This window comes from Cyclopterus lumpus, chromosome 1 (assembly GCF_009769545.1).
Source record: "Cyclopterus lumpus isolate fCycLum1 chromosome 1, fCycLum1.pri, whole genome shotgun sequence".
In the NCBI taxonomy this organism is placed as follows: Eukaryota; Metazoa; Chordata; class Actinopteri; order Perciformes; family Cyclopteridae; genus Cyclopterus; species Cyclopterus lumpus.
Window position 1 is genome coordinate 19,159,282 of NC_046966.1, and position 14,458 is coordinate 19,173,739.

The window sequence follows — 14,458 nt, forward strand, 5'->3', positions numbered from 1 at the left end:
TTTTTCTTTTCAGCGCTGCGTTTTGTGTGGTTGCTTTCCGGCAGGTCAGTGTAACTTGTGTGTGCGCAGCAGTTCAAAGTGAGGGGGATGAATAATGAATGAAAGCCAAGTAGGAGGCTTCAAGGCGTTAAAGTGGAACACTTGGTGGAGTGCTTTCAGAGGTATCACACAAGGGGGAAAGGCTTTGCTCAGCAATACCTGCCAGTAGATTGTTAGCGTACCTCTCCCATGCCATTCTACAACCAATTTAACGTGGCTAATGGCATCACAAAATATCCCTGAAATACAGCTGCACTGAATGGACAGATGGTTGTGTAATATAGTCAGATTAAGCATCCATTTGAGAGTGCTAACGCTCAAGTGTACTTACTGTAATATGCTGTTTTACACCTTACTCAGCATGATCTGTCAATGGAGCCGGGTTGTATTTACGGTAAATGTGTATTAAAATGTGTATGTGCTTTTATGCATGTACTGTCTCTGTATTTAAGACTGTTCTCAAAATCCACTTTTATAGTCTAGCCATCCATATCCATTTGTTTTCATTTGAATGATTGTGTTTTGATTATGTTATACGTCTTATTGCTTGATCTAAATAGTTTTATGAATAGTGCTATTGCTCTTACTGTTTCATGATTATGTTGGTTATTTTTACAGTGTAAAGCACCGTGTACATATCTTTCCTGAAAGGTGTTGCATGCATTAGGTACGGCATCGTGTGTACTGCATCGTGTGTACTGCATCGTGTGTACGCCTCACCTCTCGGAGCATGGGGTCGTTGATTGAGCTGAGGTTGACTGCACCTTCATAGGTCAGATAATAGAACACATTGAGGGCTCTGGTGGCTTCAGGTCCCTGCTGCTTGTAGCCAAAGATCAGATCGATCCACTGGTGGAGCTGGCAGGACACAAACTCGCTCTCCAAAGCCTGTAAATGAAAGAGAGGGCAGGAGGTTACGAGTATTGTAAATGTCAACAGCTGCAGAACATACACCCAAATGCTCCATGTTCCTCATCCCATTACTGCACAGCAGTCATTACTAATGCCCCTCAAAGATGAACTCCTTGGAGAAAGCAGAATATCCTTCTAATTGCTCCTATGACAGAATCTGCCAATGATTTCTATAATCAGTAAAAAAAAAAAAAAAAGCAGAGTAAATCCCTATCTGATCATATGGGAGCATCAAAACATTAGAGGACTCTTGCAGTTCATTAGGGAGCCATTTCAGCTTCTGTCTTTGTTCTTTTCTCTGCTGCTTGTGAGGGGATAAGAGCACCGTGTTGCTCTTCTGTAGGCGTCTCTGCGTCGCTATAACGTTGAGATACAAGCCGTTTCTCTCCTCATTAGCCGGCAAAGGAGGGAAAAAAACATTTATGGTTTCCTCATAAAAACAGGCAATTGTGTTAATTTGTGTAAAGCTGTCGCCTCACAAAAGCCCTCTAAACACGACCAAATTAGAATGAGGCAGCCCTTGATTGTCATTGCTGCCTTGTGTCACATTAATTTGTGACAAAACATTAGCCCTCGCTACACTTAAATGGCAATTTATATCATTTAAATTTTTACTGCAGAGACCAACGCATCCCTCACTTAAATGTGACTTTCTGACAGCTCATTCTGCCTCTAATTCTTCCAGACTCTCTTAATTACAACTTTCAATCAAGGGGAAAAAGCACGGGCACAAAGACGAGGCTGTGCGCTCTGGAGGTATGATGATGTTTTTACTGCAACTCGAGTAAGGACAGAATTTTTGAAGCCTTCACAAATTCCATAATCTGAACTGATCGGAGGCTCAACAATATAAGGGTTGCGTGGATAATACGAGAATGGGAACGATAACATTGGTTCCTAGAAAACAGCAGACAAAAAATAAAAATAAAGGTTTAATGGTGGAAATGTACAAACATACAAACTAGGGCTGAGAATTGCACCAAAATACATTTCTGTTATCAACTAGTCTTTAGCCCCATGTATAAGTGTAATTAAGTGGGTGGAAAGCTATTGGAAAACATTGATTTGTGTCGCTAGCTATCCATAGTCTTGAGAGATTTGTCTATTCATTTCCACTTTGTGTAACTCACTTGATAACCTGAAACTCTGGGGTAACATTTAGTATTAAAATAAAAACAGAACACCCCTAGAGTGTGAGGCAGTCTATACTCTGAATTTGCTGATGCCAGAGAGGCAGATAGATTTAGAGTATTAAGAGTCATTAACATAAAGAAATCCTTTTTTATTAATGTTACATTATAAGCAAGGGAGCTCTTTATTCAAAATCACTTTAATAGCAGAGAGAGAAAGGGTTCAATTGCATGCATGCATATATATTAAAAAAAATATATATATATATGTGTGTGTGTGTGTGTGTGTCTGTTTGTGTGTCTGTTTGTGTGAGAAACAGAGATAGATCAGTTCATTATGGGCTAGCATTGACCTTTGACGGGCCCTGCTCCGCTGTTTCTAAAACTAAAGCTGGGCCTGATGGGCATTTAATGTGCACTGCAATCTACTGTCAATCAGCATGGAGAAACAAAGAGCAGCCATGTTATTGCAGCTCCCTCTCAAGAGGCCCGCCTTTATGGAAATCACTTGCGTGTACCATTTGAAGAGGGAGAGACAGAATAAATGATTTTTTTGGTGCGTGGCATTGTAAGTGTATCATTGTATTTGTTTGGTCTATCAGACCAAAGGATCAGAAGTACTCTGAGACTGAAGTCTAGGTGTAGGAACTCAACCTCAGCAGATCTCTGAGATTCAAAGAATACCTGCCGCCGCCTGTGGGACACAGTGAAGTGCCTTGAGAGCCGTTCTTCAAAGCTCTTTGAAAAATAAAAGTTAGCTCACAACACAGACAACAATCAGGTAAAACGAGTGTTATATTCGGACCCTTTGATTAAACGTGGGACTTCACCACACCACAGAATGTACGGGTTGCAGCTGCTGCAGTAGTCGGCCAATCACAAGTTGCACTCAGGCGAAAAATGTGCGTTGATTGGCCGCGAGCAAAACCGTACAAAATATTTTCTTGATCTGGTTACACATCAATCACATTCAGGTATCAATCAAGAATTTCTGATACCACTTGGTACTGGGTTATTTAGGTGAAACCTTTAAAAAGGGTATTGAGTACCAAAATGTGTCTTCCCCTAATACACCATTTACTCCGTTTGGGAAGCATTCAACAGGGCCCAGCTGCTTCAGGAAATTTGTACGCCTTTTGATGATATAATTTTTTTTTTTTTATTCATTTGACCCGTTGTCAATGAATAACATCTACAAAAGGAATGAGTGAATGTCATGCACAGTGGAGGGAAGTTGAGCGATGCACTAGAACTAGTTTTTGACTTTTTGTGGCAACAAAAATATAGACCACGATCAGCTGTATTCTATTTTTTTAATTATTATCCCACAAAACAAAACAATACCATGTTTGCGATCATGCTATCAAACCGAGCGACCTCACATTTTCTTTGCCTAGAAGCCTTCATATGAGGGATTTACGATACATGATGGACAAGCAGACAGTAAAGGACAGACCTCAAAGCATGTACCGACAAGCCATTAACAACATTCCAGGTGAGCAGGTGTGGAAATGTCTCTTTCTGGAGTGGCACACAGTGGGAATAGTGTGGCAGAAGGTTGGGGCAGATAGCAGATTCCTGAGGTGGGATCTGGTGGCACTTCAGGAGAACCCGGCAGGATTATTGATGGGCCAATTAGCAGCCAGTGTATGTGTCATCCTCATCCACAGGGGACTCTCTGATAATTAATGAATAATTTAGCATGCCTTTATGTAAATGCTGATAGGGGGTAGAAGTCACTGGAATCCCACATTTCTATTGTTAAGGATTTGACAAAGTACACCTTTGAAGCATAAGGAAGTCCCCTTTGTTGTGTGCCGTTTCCAATGGCAACCATAATAATATAATATTGTCCTATGTAAGAAGTTGTAATATTTTCCTTTAATCTTTTTTTTCTTTGCCCTTCAAAGCACCCACGTATTCAAATAGATATCTCCAATTTCTCTTCTAGAATGTAATGCTTATTTTAGCTTGCCTGACAGTTTGCAGGACTATGATAATTAACATGCCTTTTCTGTGTGTAAGTCTCAGATTACTTTAATTCTTTCCTTTCTGAAACATCTGTAGCCGGAGTGTAAATTTAAAGCCTGAAAAAAAAAAAAAAACCCAACACAAACACTCAAAGAATGACAGTTTGACTATGTGTCTATCAATATGTTACTCTTTAGAGACTGAGAGTTGCTACCCTTATTTTAGACCAGCGACACCAAATGATTGCAATTAAGCAGCTGGTGGGCATTAAACCAGGATTACTCAGCAGTCCCTTTCTGCAAGTGGCTGCGATTTATTTTCATCCCTTCTTTCTTTTTACTTTTCACAGGACTCCTTTTCATGATTTCTTTCCTCAAAAGTAAAAGTGTCTGTCCGCGCTACAGGGCTGCAGGAGTTTCTGCGCCTCGCTGTGGTTTGCGGTGAGCTTTATGGTCTGGATTGAGCTGGATTTCACTTTGGCTTTAACGAGGTGACACTGAATGCTCTCCTCCTTCCCCTCATTGGCCCTAAAAAACCCTTTTAAGGACTTATAGAGAGCTGTCTGTAAGGATGTTAAAATGTCACTTAACAAATCAATCCCCTCATTTGCATGCCAACGGTGATACGAGCGTGCCCGCGCGCGTGCGCGTGCCACCGGTGGCGTGGGGGTGTAATCGAATGCACATGTTGTATGCAGAGTGTTGTCAGCGGCAGACTGTTTTCTTTTGTATCGATTACGGATGAATAAAGCAAACACTTGTCAGGTTTGTATACAGCAACATGACTGTTTAAGAACAAGCTGATCAAAACATCCTGAAAAACAGATTCGCTGTGAAACATTGTGCATTTTTTTTACATGGGAAAAGAAATTCGCCGCTGAACCACAGGATCTGTACGTTGTATTTAGTCATATTGTATTCTCATTGTGCGGTGTCATTAAATCCCATCAAATCTGTTGCGTTTCCAAGAACAGCAAACATCATCAACCGGAGCGGAAGCCTTTCCGTCTTTTCTTCTTACCGTAACGCAAGTTTATTATCGCTTGTTTCGATTCTCTTTTCTTCCTCCAAGTTCAACAACCCCCTTTCATTTTCCTTTCTACTTATTCTTCCACTCTAAGTGCTGCTCCCTTTTTTCTTTTTTTGTTGCTCCATGCTCTTTCTTCCAGTCATCTGATCCTTTGGATCAACTCCTCTGGAGTTGCCTTGCCCCGAGGTTGACAAGCACTCTGATTAAAGGGCTTATTAGCTTGTTGTAAATGAGAAGCCGATTGTCATTTTGAAGCAGGCAGAGGAAGCCTGTTGCCAGCCAGGGTAGAGGGGGCCCCCCAACATGGAAGAGGGGGGAAAAAAAGCAACGGGTGACGTAAGGAATGAAAACCTCGGAGCAGCCGCACAAGCTAACAAACCATTTCCTTTATTCCCATATTCACACACAACCGAGAAGCCCAGATGGGTTGTGTGCGTTACTCCAGTTGCCCCCTCCTTCCTGCTCCTCTAATTAGATGGGTCACAACTGTGAGAGTTCTGGCTGTGGGTCAACGAAGGCACTCGCTGGCAAGTGCAACCTGAAACTCTAACCCTGACTCTGACTCTCTCTCTGCCGCTCACTCCTCCACCCACTTGAAAAGCAAGAATATCATGTTATGGGGTGAAAAGAAGCAGAATGAGCAGTGATTGGGAAAGTATCTCCCCAAAACAAACATGTCATGGCGGATTTGGTTTTAGTCTGACAAATGGTGTAGTGCAGACTGCGAAAGTGGTCCAATTTACAGCACCGACAATGGAGTAAACAATACTGATTGAGAAGTAAATGGATGGAATGGTGCCGACTCAAAGTTAGAAACGGTGTGGTTGTCGTCGTGTTTTTTTGTTTTAGTTAACGTATGGGTCGTAACAAACAATATGATGCGACGCAGCAAATAATGATAATCTGTTCAAATAAAGCCTTAAATAGATATATTTTTTTAATGTTTGGAAGATAATATCTTTACTGGCAAAAAACGAAAGAGAAAAAACAACGACAAAGAGAAGACGGCTATTTCACAACTGTCTCCTAAAATCTGAGCAGCAGCTAACAAGCACCTGCAGCGGGTCCAACCATCCGCCCGCCTCCACACAGAGAGGCTAACAAGCTAGCAAACGCATCGCCAGTGCCCCAAAAGACGCATCCACAGTCGGTGAGCAGACGCTAAGTCAACAGTCAGAGCTGATTAAACCCAGGGCCACTGAAGGAGGCTTCGGAGCGTGCTGAATGAGGGAATATTTGGATAGCTGTTGAGAGGAGCATGGTTGTCTCAGACGATTAAAGAGTCCGCTGGAGGACTGGACGGTCTCTCCGCCTGACGGAAGGTGTGGAGGCCTCTCAACACAGAGATGATTAGGACGAGTGGCTCCACTGATCGGCCCCTCAAGGAGAGCTTATTAGACTGTTGCTGCAGCTTGTTAGTTTGTGTGTTTATAAGTACGCCTGGCCCTCAGAGGTAAATGCATCCCAAATAATTAAGCAATAGAACATAACGACAACAAGTAGAAATGCCAAAGATTTGATGGGGATGGTCAAATGTGAGAATTCACTGCTTTTCTTGGTCGGACATTAAATATAAATTAAATAGTTGGGGTTTTGAACTGATCATCAAAAGCAATACATTTGATCGCATCACCTTGTACTCTTGGATATTATGATAGGCCATTTTTTTTTACTGATGCCACAAACTATTAATCAAATAATATATTTTTTGTAAACTCTTTTTATACATACATATAATCCTCAATTGCAGCCCTTATGTCACTAATATAAAAAATTATAGTTGTACGCAATTTTAAATAAATATTGACTTAAGTTAATTAGATTAATGGAATGTCTTGTAGTGCTAGGCAATAACTCAATATAATTTATTAACTTTCTATTTAAATTATTAGTCTAAACCAGCTGGAACTAAAAGTTACCAAAATGAGCTGACAGTCTAATTTAAAGCATACAGTTTGAAGAGTTGGATGCACACTGGAACCTGAATAATTGCTTTCCCATCAGATCATTTTGGGGATTTTCAGACATCTAATATTCTGACATCGATATCAGCAAACATCTTAACAAATACTATGTTAATGATTTCCCTACCATGTTGCCAAGCTCTTATCTTATTAGAATTACACTTTATCTTATGATGGAGGGATATTTATTGTGTGTGTTTCTGTGTCTGATTGCAAAAATATATATCAAATACTTAAATGCTGGACCAGGCCCATTAGCTTGGGCCACGGCAAAGAGCAAAGACAACTGTTTCAATAAAGCGAGCATGACGACACAATATGTCCAGTGCCTGTAAAAACAGACAAACTACTGTATCAAATTAAAAAAGCATCTCAGCAGACGTTGGGAGGAATGAAACGATAACGTGGAGTACAGGAAAAAGGAGAAGGACAACATCAGTGAGTGAGTATGTCAGCAGCATTAGATCATCCCATTTCTCAGGCTCTCATCGGCCTCCTCCATTACGACATTGAAGAGGAGGACGAAGAAGAGGAGGTTGGGGGGAGAAGGACAGGGAAGAGGGGGAGGCAGATAAGAAGGGGGGGGGGGGGACAGCTCGTAAAACACAGAGCACACAGTAAACATGTCTGCCCTTATGCATGACAATACCCCTACAGTGAGCGCTGTCTGACATTAGCCAGATAACCCCCCCTCTACCCCACGTGCTAGTTCCCATCCAACAACAAGGCTTTAGGAGGAGACACCAGGGGAATAGATTAGCGCGAGGCTAACATGGTAAACTGTGTTCCGTTCCATGGGGCCACGGGCTAGACGACGTTAAGACTTTCACTCACTCAGTCATTCACAAGTGCGTAAGTGTATCTCCGTGGTTAGTGACCGGTCCTCGCAGTGGTTTACCTCAGCTCACACATGGATTCCCGCGGGGTTCCTGTGAGGATAAGACGTGGAGGCTGGTGGGAACGGCATAATGTTGCGTCCCAGCGGCTGTCTGATCAGAGAGTGTGGTGCGGATGAGAGGTGAATTGTAAACAGCAATGATCTTTGACTTTGTGTAGCTGGTGGTCTGAGCCAGGGAGCTAGCATTTTGTATTGTGGGAAAATAAAGTGGGACTCCCTCAGAGTTTATACAGCCACTGGACAATTCTGCACAATGACATTCAGTCTCCAATGCAAAATATCTTCTTTCGGGATCATAAACTGGTCGCATAATGGACTCGTTTGCCACGATGACATAGTTTTTGTAAGTGTGAACGGCTGTCAGCATATAAACTTGACAAACTTCAGAAGAGAACTTTCAAAGCCGCTGCTAGTGTGAGTATATGGGGGTTGGGGGGTAAAGGTGATGTGGCTCATATTAATGTGACATTTGTCTGTTCGCGCTGAGCAGGAGAGATGTTTACCTCAGCGGGCAGGATTACTGTGGGGTGACACATTAACAGCTGGAAGATCAAGAGTGAGGCTCCATGAAACAGATCGCCGTCATTGTTCAACGTCAAAATTAGCAAACTGACTTCGGAGAGAGCTTCTGTCCTGAGTTTAAAGCTGCATGATGCAACTCTGACCACTCGGAAGCGGATACTTCCAATGGTTACTTCCAATGTATCCCTCCTGTAAAATGTACCCAGGTCAGATAATCAACGTCCTTAACCAGTAACCTTTTTGTGTTACTGTGTTTGCTTGAAATGGCTGCCCCCGATTCCACGTTTTTACATTTTGGGGGTCGTGTCTGACCACAACTGTGATTCAAAAATATACTTGTGGAGCAAAACAATAGAGCAGAAAGTGGCTGAGAGCTGCTTAGACTAAAACAAGTTGTGTGTTGTCGCTCACTGGGAGTGGTAAAGCACAAATTTGGGTTTCATAATTACATCTGACAAACAATGACATAAGAACTGTTCCTGAGTCATGACCAGGGCTCCATCAGGCCTGGGTCCAAACCGTTGTACTCCACTGATTACAAGTGGACTGAGTGAACCAAGTTGACCACTCCGATATAAGGGAGAGGCTCCATCTTATAAAATGATCACCATGGTCACCTTAAATGGTTTTCTATCTCTCGTAGTCATGAATTAGTCAAAAAGATTACTACTAGACTGTAAGTTCAGTGAAAGGGTGTTACATGTGTACCTCATGTTAGAGTATCCTTTCAATTTTTGCAATGCAGGAAAGGTAAAGATGCAGCCACAATTTAAATTATTAGAAGATACCACTTCCTGCGTATTTCAAATCGGTAATCAAGGAAAGTAACATGTGGCACCTGTCTTCACTGTTTTTCCAGTCATATGGTAATTCGCACAACACACTCCAATCACGGTTGCTTTAGGCACACTAGAAATATGCAATCCTGCAATAATTACAGCCTTGTAACGGTTAAAAGTATTTACAAGTTATTTTGGTGTCTAACCTCCACAGAGCAGCGATGTGTTGGCTACTTACAGTTGGGGTTTACAACATGTGGCGGTAACCTGTGGTTATCCCTCTCAGTATCAACTTCTGACCCATCACTCAACCGACTTTGCCCACTCAACAACAGCAGAGTCTCTCACACGTTCAGTGAGGGCAGTTTCACTGATGTCTGTCACTGCTTTGAGTGAGCAGTTGCTTTAGATATGGGGGGGGGGGGGGGGGGGAGAGGCCAAAAGTAATGTGCCGCCCGTCTCTCCCATGTGTGTGGTTTGCAGATCCATCAGCAGCACTGCGAGAGCGCAGATGACGGAAGGGAAACCAAACATGTGAACTATGGAGCTGCAAGCGGACCCTGTAGAGTTCCAATGGGTTAGATAAGGGATTGCACCGCACCTTCCACAGAAAAGAAACATATTTCTGTTGCCTTGGAAAAAAAACACGACACTTTGCACCCGCATTGGTCACCCAAGGATCAAGATCTATATTCCGATTACAAATATTGAATTCTTGGCATTTATTTTCGAGTTCGATATGTTCAATTGTAGATAATGCTTTTAAAACAGTCGTTTTAGAGATTCTGGCTGCCTTAATGTGTAGATCTCAGCCTCTAAACTCGGTCCACCATGAGACGCATGTGAAGCGCGGATTAATTAATTAAGAGTTTAACGTTAACCAGTTTTTCTCGTGATCGCTGTACGACAATAGTCATAAAAATATGATCAGGACATCAGCATTTGTGCTTTTCTCGGCGCCGATCTCTGATAATGTAACCAATTCGTATTCAAATTGACAGGAGGAGAGCTGGTAACCATGGCAGCACCGCTAATAGCCATCATCTGTTCAGTGTTGGTGAGCAACTTCATAAATTCAGTTGGTTGAAGGAGATGTTTTCACAACAATATTAATAGATATTAGAAACGGAATTATGAACCGTTTACACTACCGCTAAGCAGCTTGTAATAAATTAATAAAACTACCAATGAAAAGATTAGTTTTAATCCATAAAAATAGATTATTTAATTTCCTCATCATCTGAATTGTGTGTTTTTATGAAGAAGATATTTTAGGATGGTGGCAAAAAAAAAAGTAGGCTGGATCCTTGTAGACCAGCTGCTATAATTAAACAAAAGGGATCTGCATCTGCCAATATGGATCATCAATGATCGGCAATTAGTATCCGCGTCAAAAAAACTTGATCAGAGATCTCTAAAAATTATATATGCTCCCTTTTTTTCTTTTGAGATCTGATCCGCGATGATGATTATGATCCATCGCTACTATAACAGACAGTGGCTGTGTCAGTAGCTACAGTGCAGAGACACATGACAGCACATGTAAACATTGACGCGCACACAAATACACACGCAAGCGTTTACACACGATCACCTGCTATGGCTCTAATGGTTAGCAGACCTGAGAAGTGGTCATATATAGTGGAATGTCAGAGAGGCTGACAGTGCCCAGAGACATGTAGTTATCTGGCGGAGGAGGGATCAAGTTCTTAACCTCTCCTTCGACCTACTGGTAAAAACAACAAGCAGCCCCTGATCTTTGTGGCATGCCGCCTCAAGACCCGATGTCTCTGCATGTATGCGTGTGTGGGTTTGTGATGGGTCAAGAAAAAGGGAGTGTGCCTTTACAAGCAAGCATTTAAGTATACTGTAGGCACTTCAGTGTAGTGAAGGTGCATGCTTGACTTAAGGCGCTTTGTCTCCAGTAAGTCTGTCGAAAATCCAACCATTCCTAAACACGTCAAACTCAGTTTTCAACTGAAGCAGGAGCCTTTGAGCCTCCAGTGCCGTGCAAGCCAGAGGTCAGACAACAGTCTGTGTAGGCACACGCAGTTCTTACTCAACATTAGTGATGAACGATGACACTCCCAACACCAGAGCAATATAAACCAAGCTACAGTTTGATGTAATGTTAATATCGTCTGCTGGATTTATTCTGTATTCTTTTCCATTACCAACCATGCAACTCTCACAACAACAAAAACAAGCTGCCGTTTTGCACAGCAGCACAATCCTTTACTGTGAGAGGCTTTTAATGGCCTCTCCAGATTGGGCCCTAATTAGCTGTTAATCATCTAGGGCTCATAACCAGAGTGGAGACAGCAGGCATGTGTGTGTCTGTAAGCGTGTGTGCATTTGCGTGTGTTTGCGTGTTCTCTCGTGCTGCGTATCCGTGTGTTGCGAGGCCATTAGCAGCAGACAAGCTAAAGAGAGCCAAACAGCCCATTAACTCCTTCAGTCTCCCTCTCTCTTCTCCGCCATGCTCATCTCTCTCCCAACAGTACCACAGTTGCCAGCTGACACCCTCTAATGCCAGCTATCTGTCATGACCAGAGACCTGTCCACCCACACATCCCTCCCTCTACCTCGTCCTCGGCCCATTTTATCCTTTTATTCTTCCTGTCCACCCTCTTGTACTCCGTCTCTCAGATTCTGTCTGCAAATGTTTTTAAGTACTGTACGAGTGGGTCTTTTAAAAGACAAATGTAATCCTATACTGGCACCGTACAGTTAACTGATTGACCCAATTTGCATGACAAATTAACATTACATTAAAATATATTATTGTCGAACCACCATTAGCAAGAGGAGCCAACATCTTGCAGGAATGGATCAATGTGATGTGACGGAATATTTTTTCCTGTCCTCCCTAAGGATAATTGATCAGCAATTTTACAAACTAACAGTATGTGCTCATGTTGTTATGAAGCCAATATTAACAGTGCCTTTTTGAAACCCCTGAAAGCGCTTTTTTTTCTTTTTTTACAGAGCTTGTTAAATTGCTGTGCACCTACACCTGCCTCCTGGGCTCGGCTCCACGCTGGATCAATATCTCTATTTGCACACAGTAGAGAAAGAAAACCGCAGACTGAAAATGTATCAGCCTGAGAGCAGTAACTAGCAGGTAGCTGTGCATGAGCGTAGACCATTTGGATAAGTCGAAATTGCCTCTGCAGTGCTAAATTGGGCACAAAGGAAAGGACCAGAGGAAATTGAGGGAGCAGAGGTAGATGAGACTGCAGCACTTAAACTGGCAATGAAAAGCCGCTTTGTGCTTGCAGGAGCACAAAGCACATTAACACACACACACACACACAGGCTTTCAAGTCGGTTTCTCCAGTGTTACTGTTCCGGCTGATTTTTAGTGTGTTCAATAATATTTAATTATTCTAAGGCGAGTATGTTCTACTTCTGTATATTAAACAATATTGGCTCAGGAGAGCAGTATTTAAGATGTAAACTCACTACAAAGTGGTCAAAAATTTTCAAAAATTGTGAAACAATACTACAATAAAAACATGATAGATTCATTCATCCGTTAATCATTTTACCAATTATTGTATTCATTTAGTCTATTAAATGTCTGAAAATTGTGAACAATGCCAAACAGAGGTATTACACTTACAATGCAGCATATTTTCATATACTATAAAGGTGTATACTAAGGCATATAAAAAAATAAAAAATAATTAATTGACCACCTAATTGTGATGACAAAAACAATGTTCAAGTATTTTCCTTCTTTAGTACCAATTAAATTCAAACAAGACTGGAAAACAACATGCCACCTCCACCACCAGCTTCCCCTGATACATCCACCTTGGCCTAGACCATGCTGACAGGCAAAGAGGGAGAAGTGTGTGATTAATGATAGGGGCCTGGTCATATCAACGGGCTGGTTAACAGACCCAACCACATGACTACACAGGTCACAGAGCACACACAGCCTCATCAGCACCCATTACTACTGTGGGCACACATCAAGCAGAAGCTGTTTTCACCCCAAACATTATCCTTACAGGGAATGTGGACCATGTGAACAAATAAAAAAATGCAACAGAATGAGGACTTTTTTTAAAAGCAGCAAAAATAGTTATTTGCATTAGAGCCAATGATGTGGTTTTGTAGATTCTTATTTTCCGGTCTAGGCAGAAAACACATTTTACAAAGACAGCGGGGCCTTTGAGTATCAGTAACACTCATATTAAGTAAGAAAAGATGAAAAACTAAAAGTACCAATAATAAACTACTCCAGCAACAAACAGAAATAATAAATCCATCTATTTTTACCTTCTAGACCAGAGCAAGGTAATCTGATCCAAATAGTTACCTTTTAAAAGCCTAGTGTGTGTGTGTGTGTGTGTGTGTGTGTGTGTGTGTGTGTGTGTGTGTGTGTGTGGGTGTGTGGAAGACGAGAGAACATCCAGAGTGAAAATATGACAGCAAGTCTGACAACATCCGAGATGCATGTCCACTGAATGTTTCTGCTTTGGGCTGGAGGGGTGGGAAGGGGAGATCAGAAACAGGATACCTCATGTGTGTGTGTGTGATTGCAACTCAGCACACAAACAGAGTTGCAATCACACACACACACACACACACACACACACACACACACACACACACACATAAACGTGCACCAGATGTGTGTGGAACAGAGCGAGCGCAGCGAGAGCGATGGCGAGGTGGATAGGGAGAGGAGGTGAGGTGATGTTGGATCACTTTGCCAACATGGCAATCTGAGAGCTGGGGCATGTCAGGAGGCTCAGGTAACAGGACGAACTGTGAGAAGATCAGGAAATAACACTTGTCTCTTTGAATTAGCATTTGCAGCTAAAACAGGAGAGGCAGAAACCTCTGGCGAGGCTTCAGTTGGTCTGAGTTATGTGAGGCAGAGGTAGAAACGTGTGTGTGTGTTTACAATGTGGAATAGCGACATTTATAGATACTAGAAACAAAAAATAATGACCATCTCGACGAGAACACTTCTTATTGACGCCTATAGATAGTGCATGAATGTGGAGCTTCTGTCCACGTTTCTTACCAGGCGATTGATGCGTACGAACTCCTCTGGGCTCTTGGCCCACGGCGGCAGCTCCACATTAGAGACTGTGGTGCTGTCCTCCGTCACTCCCAGGTTGTAACTGTTGGCGTTGACGAACATCTCAGGGAGGTAGTAGAACTCTGGGATCAGCTCCTGCACGGACAAAGCAC

At 42.3% G+C, this 14,458-nt stretch overlaps 1 protein-coding gene across 2 annotated transcripts in view; it reads right to left on the minus strand.

Annotated features, from left to right (window-relative positions):
- The window catches only part of lrba (LPS responsive beige-like anchor protein), a 173,687-nt gene that overhangs the window by 22,676 nt on the left and 136,553 nt on the right, over window positions 1-14,458 (minus strand). For both annotated transcript variants that reach the window (XM_034539608.1, XM_034539599.1), the window contains exons 46-47: window positions 14,289-14,441; window positions 760-927 (exon numbers count right to left, since the gene is read on the minus strand). In XM_034539608.1, coding sequence (XP_034395499.1) covers window positions 760-927; window positions 14,289-14,441 — 321 coding nt within the window. The remainder of the gene's footprint in view (window positions 1-759; window positions 928-14,288; window positions 14,442-14,458) is intronic.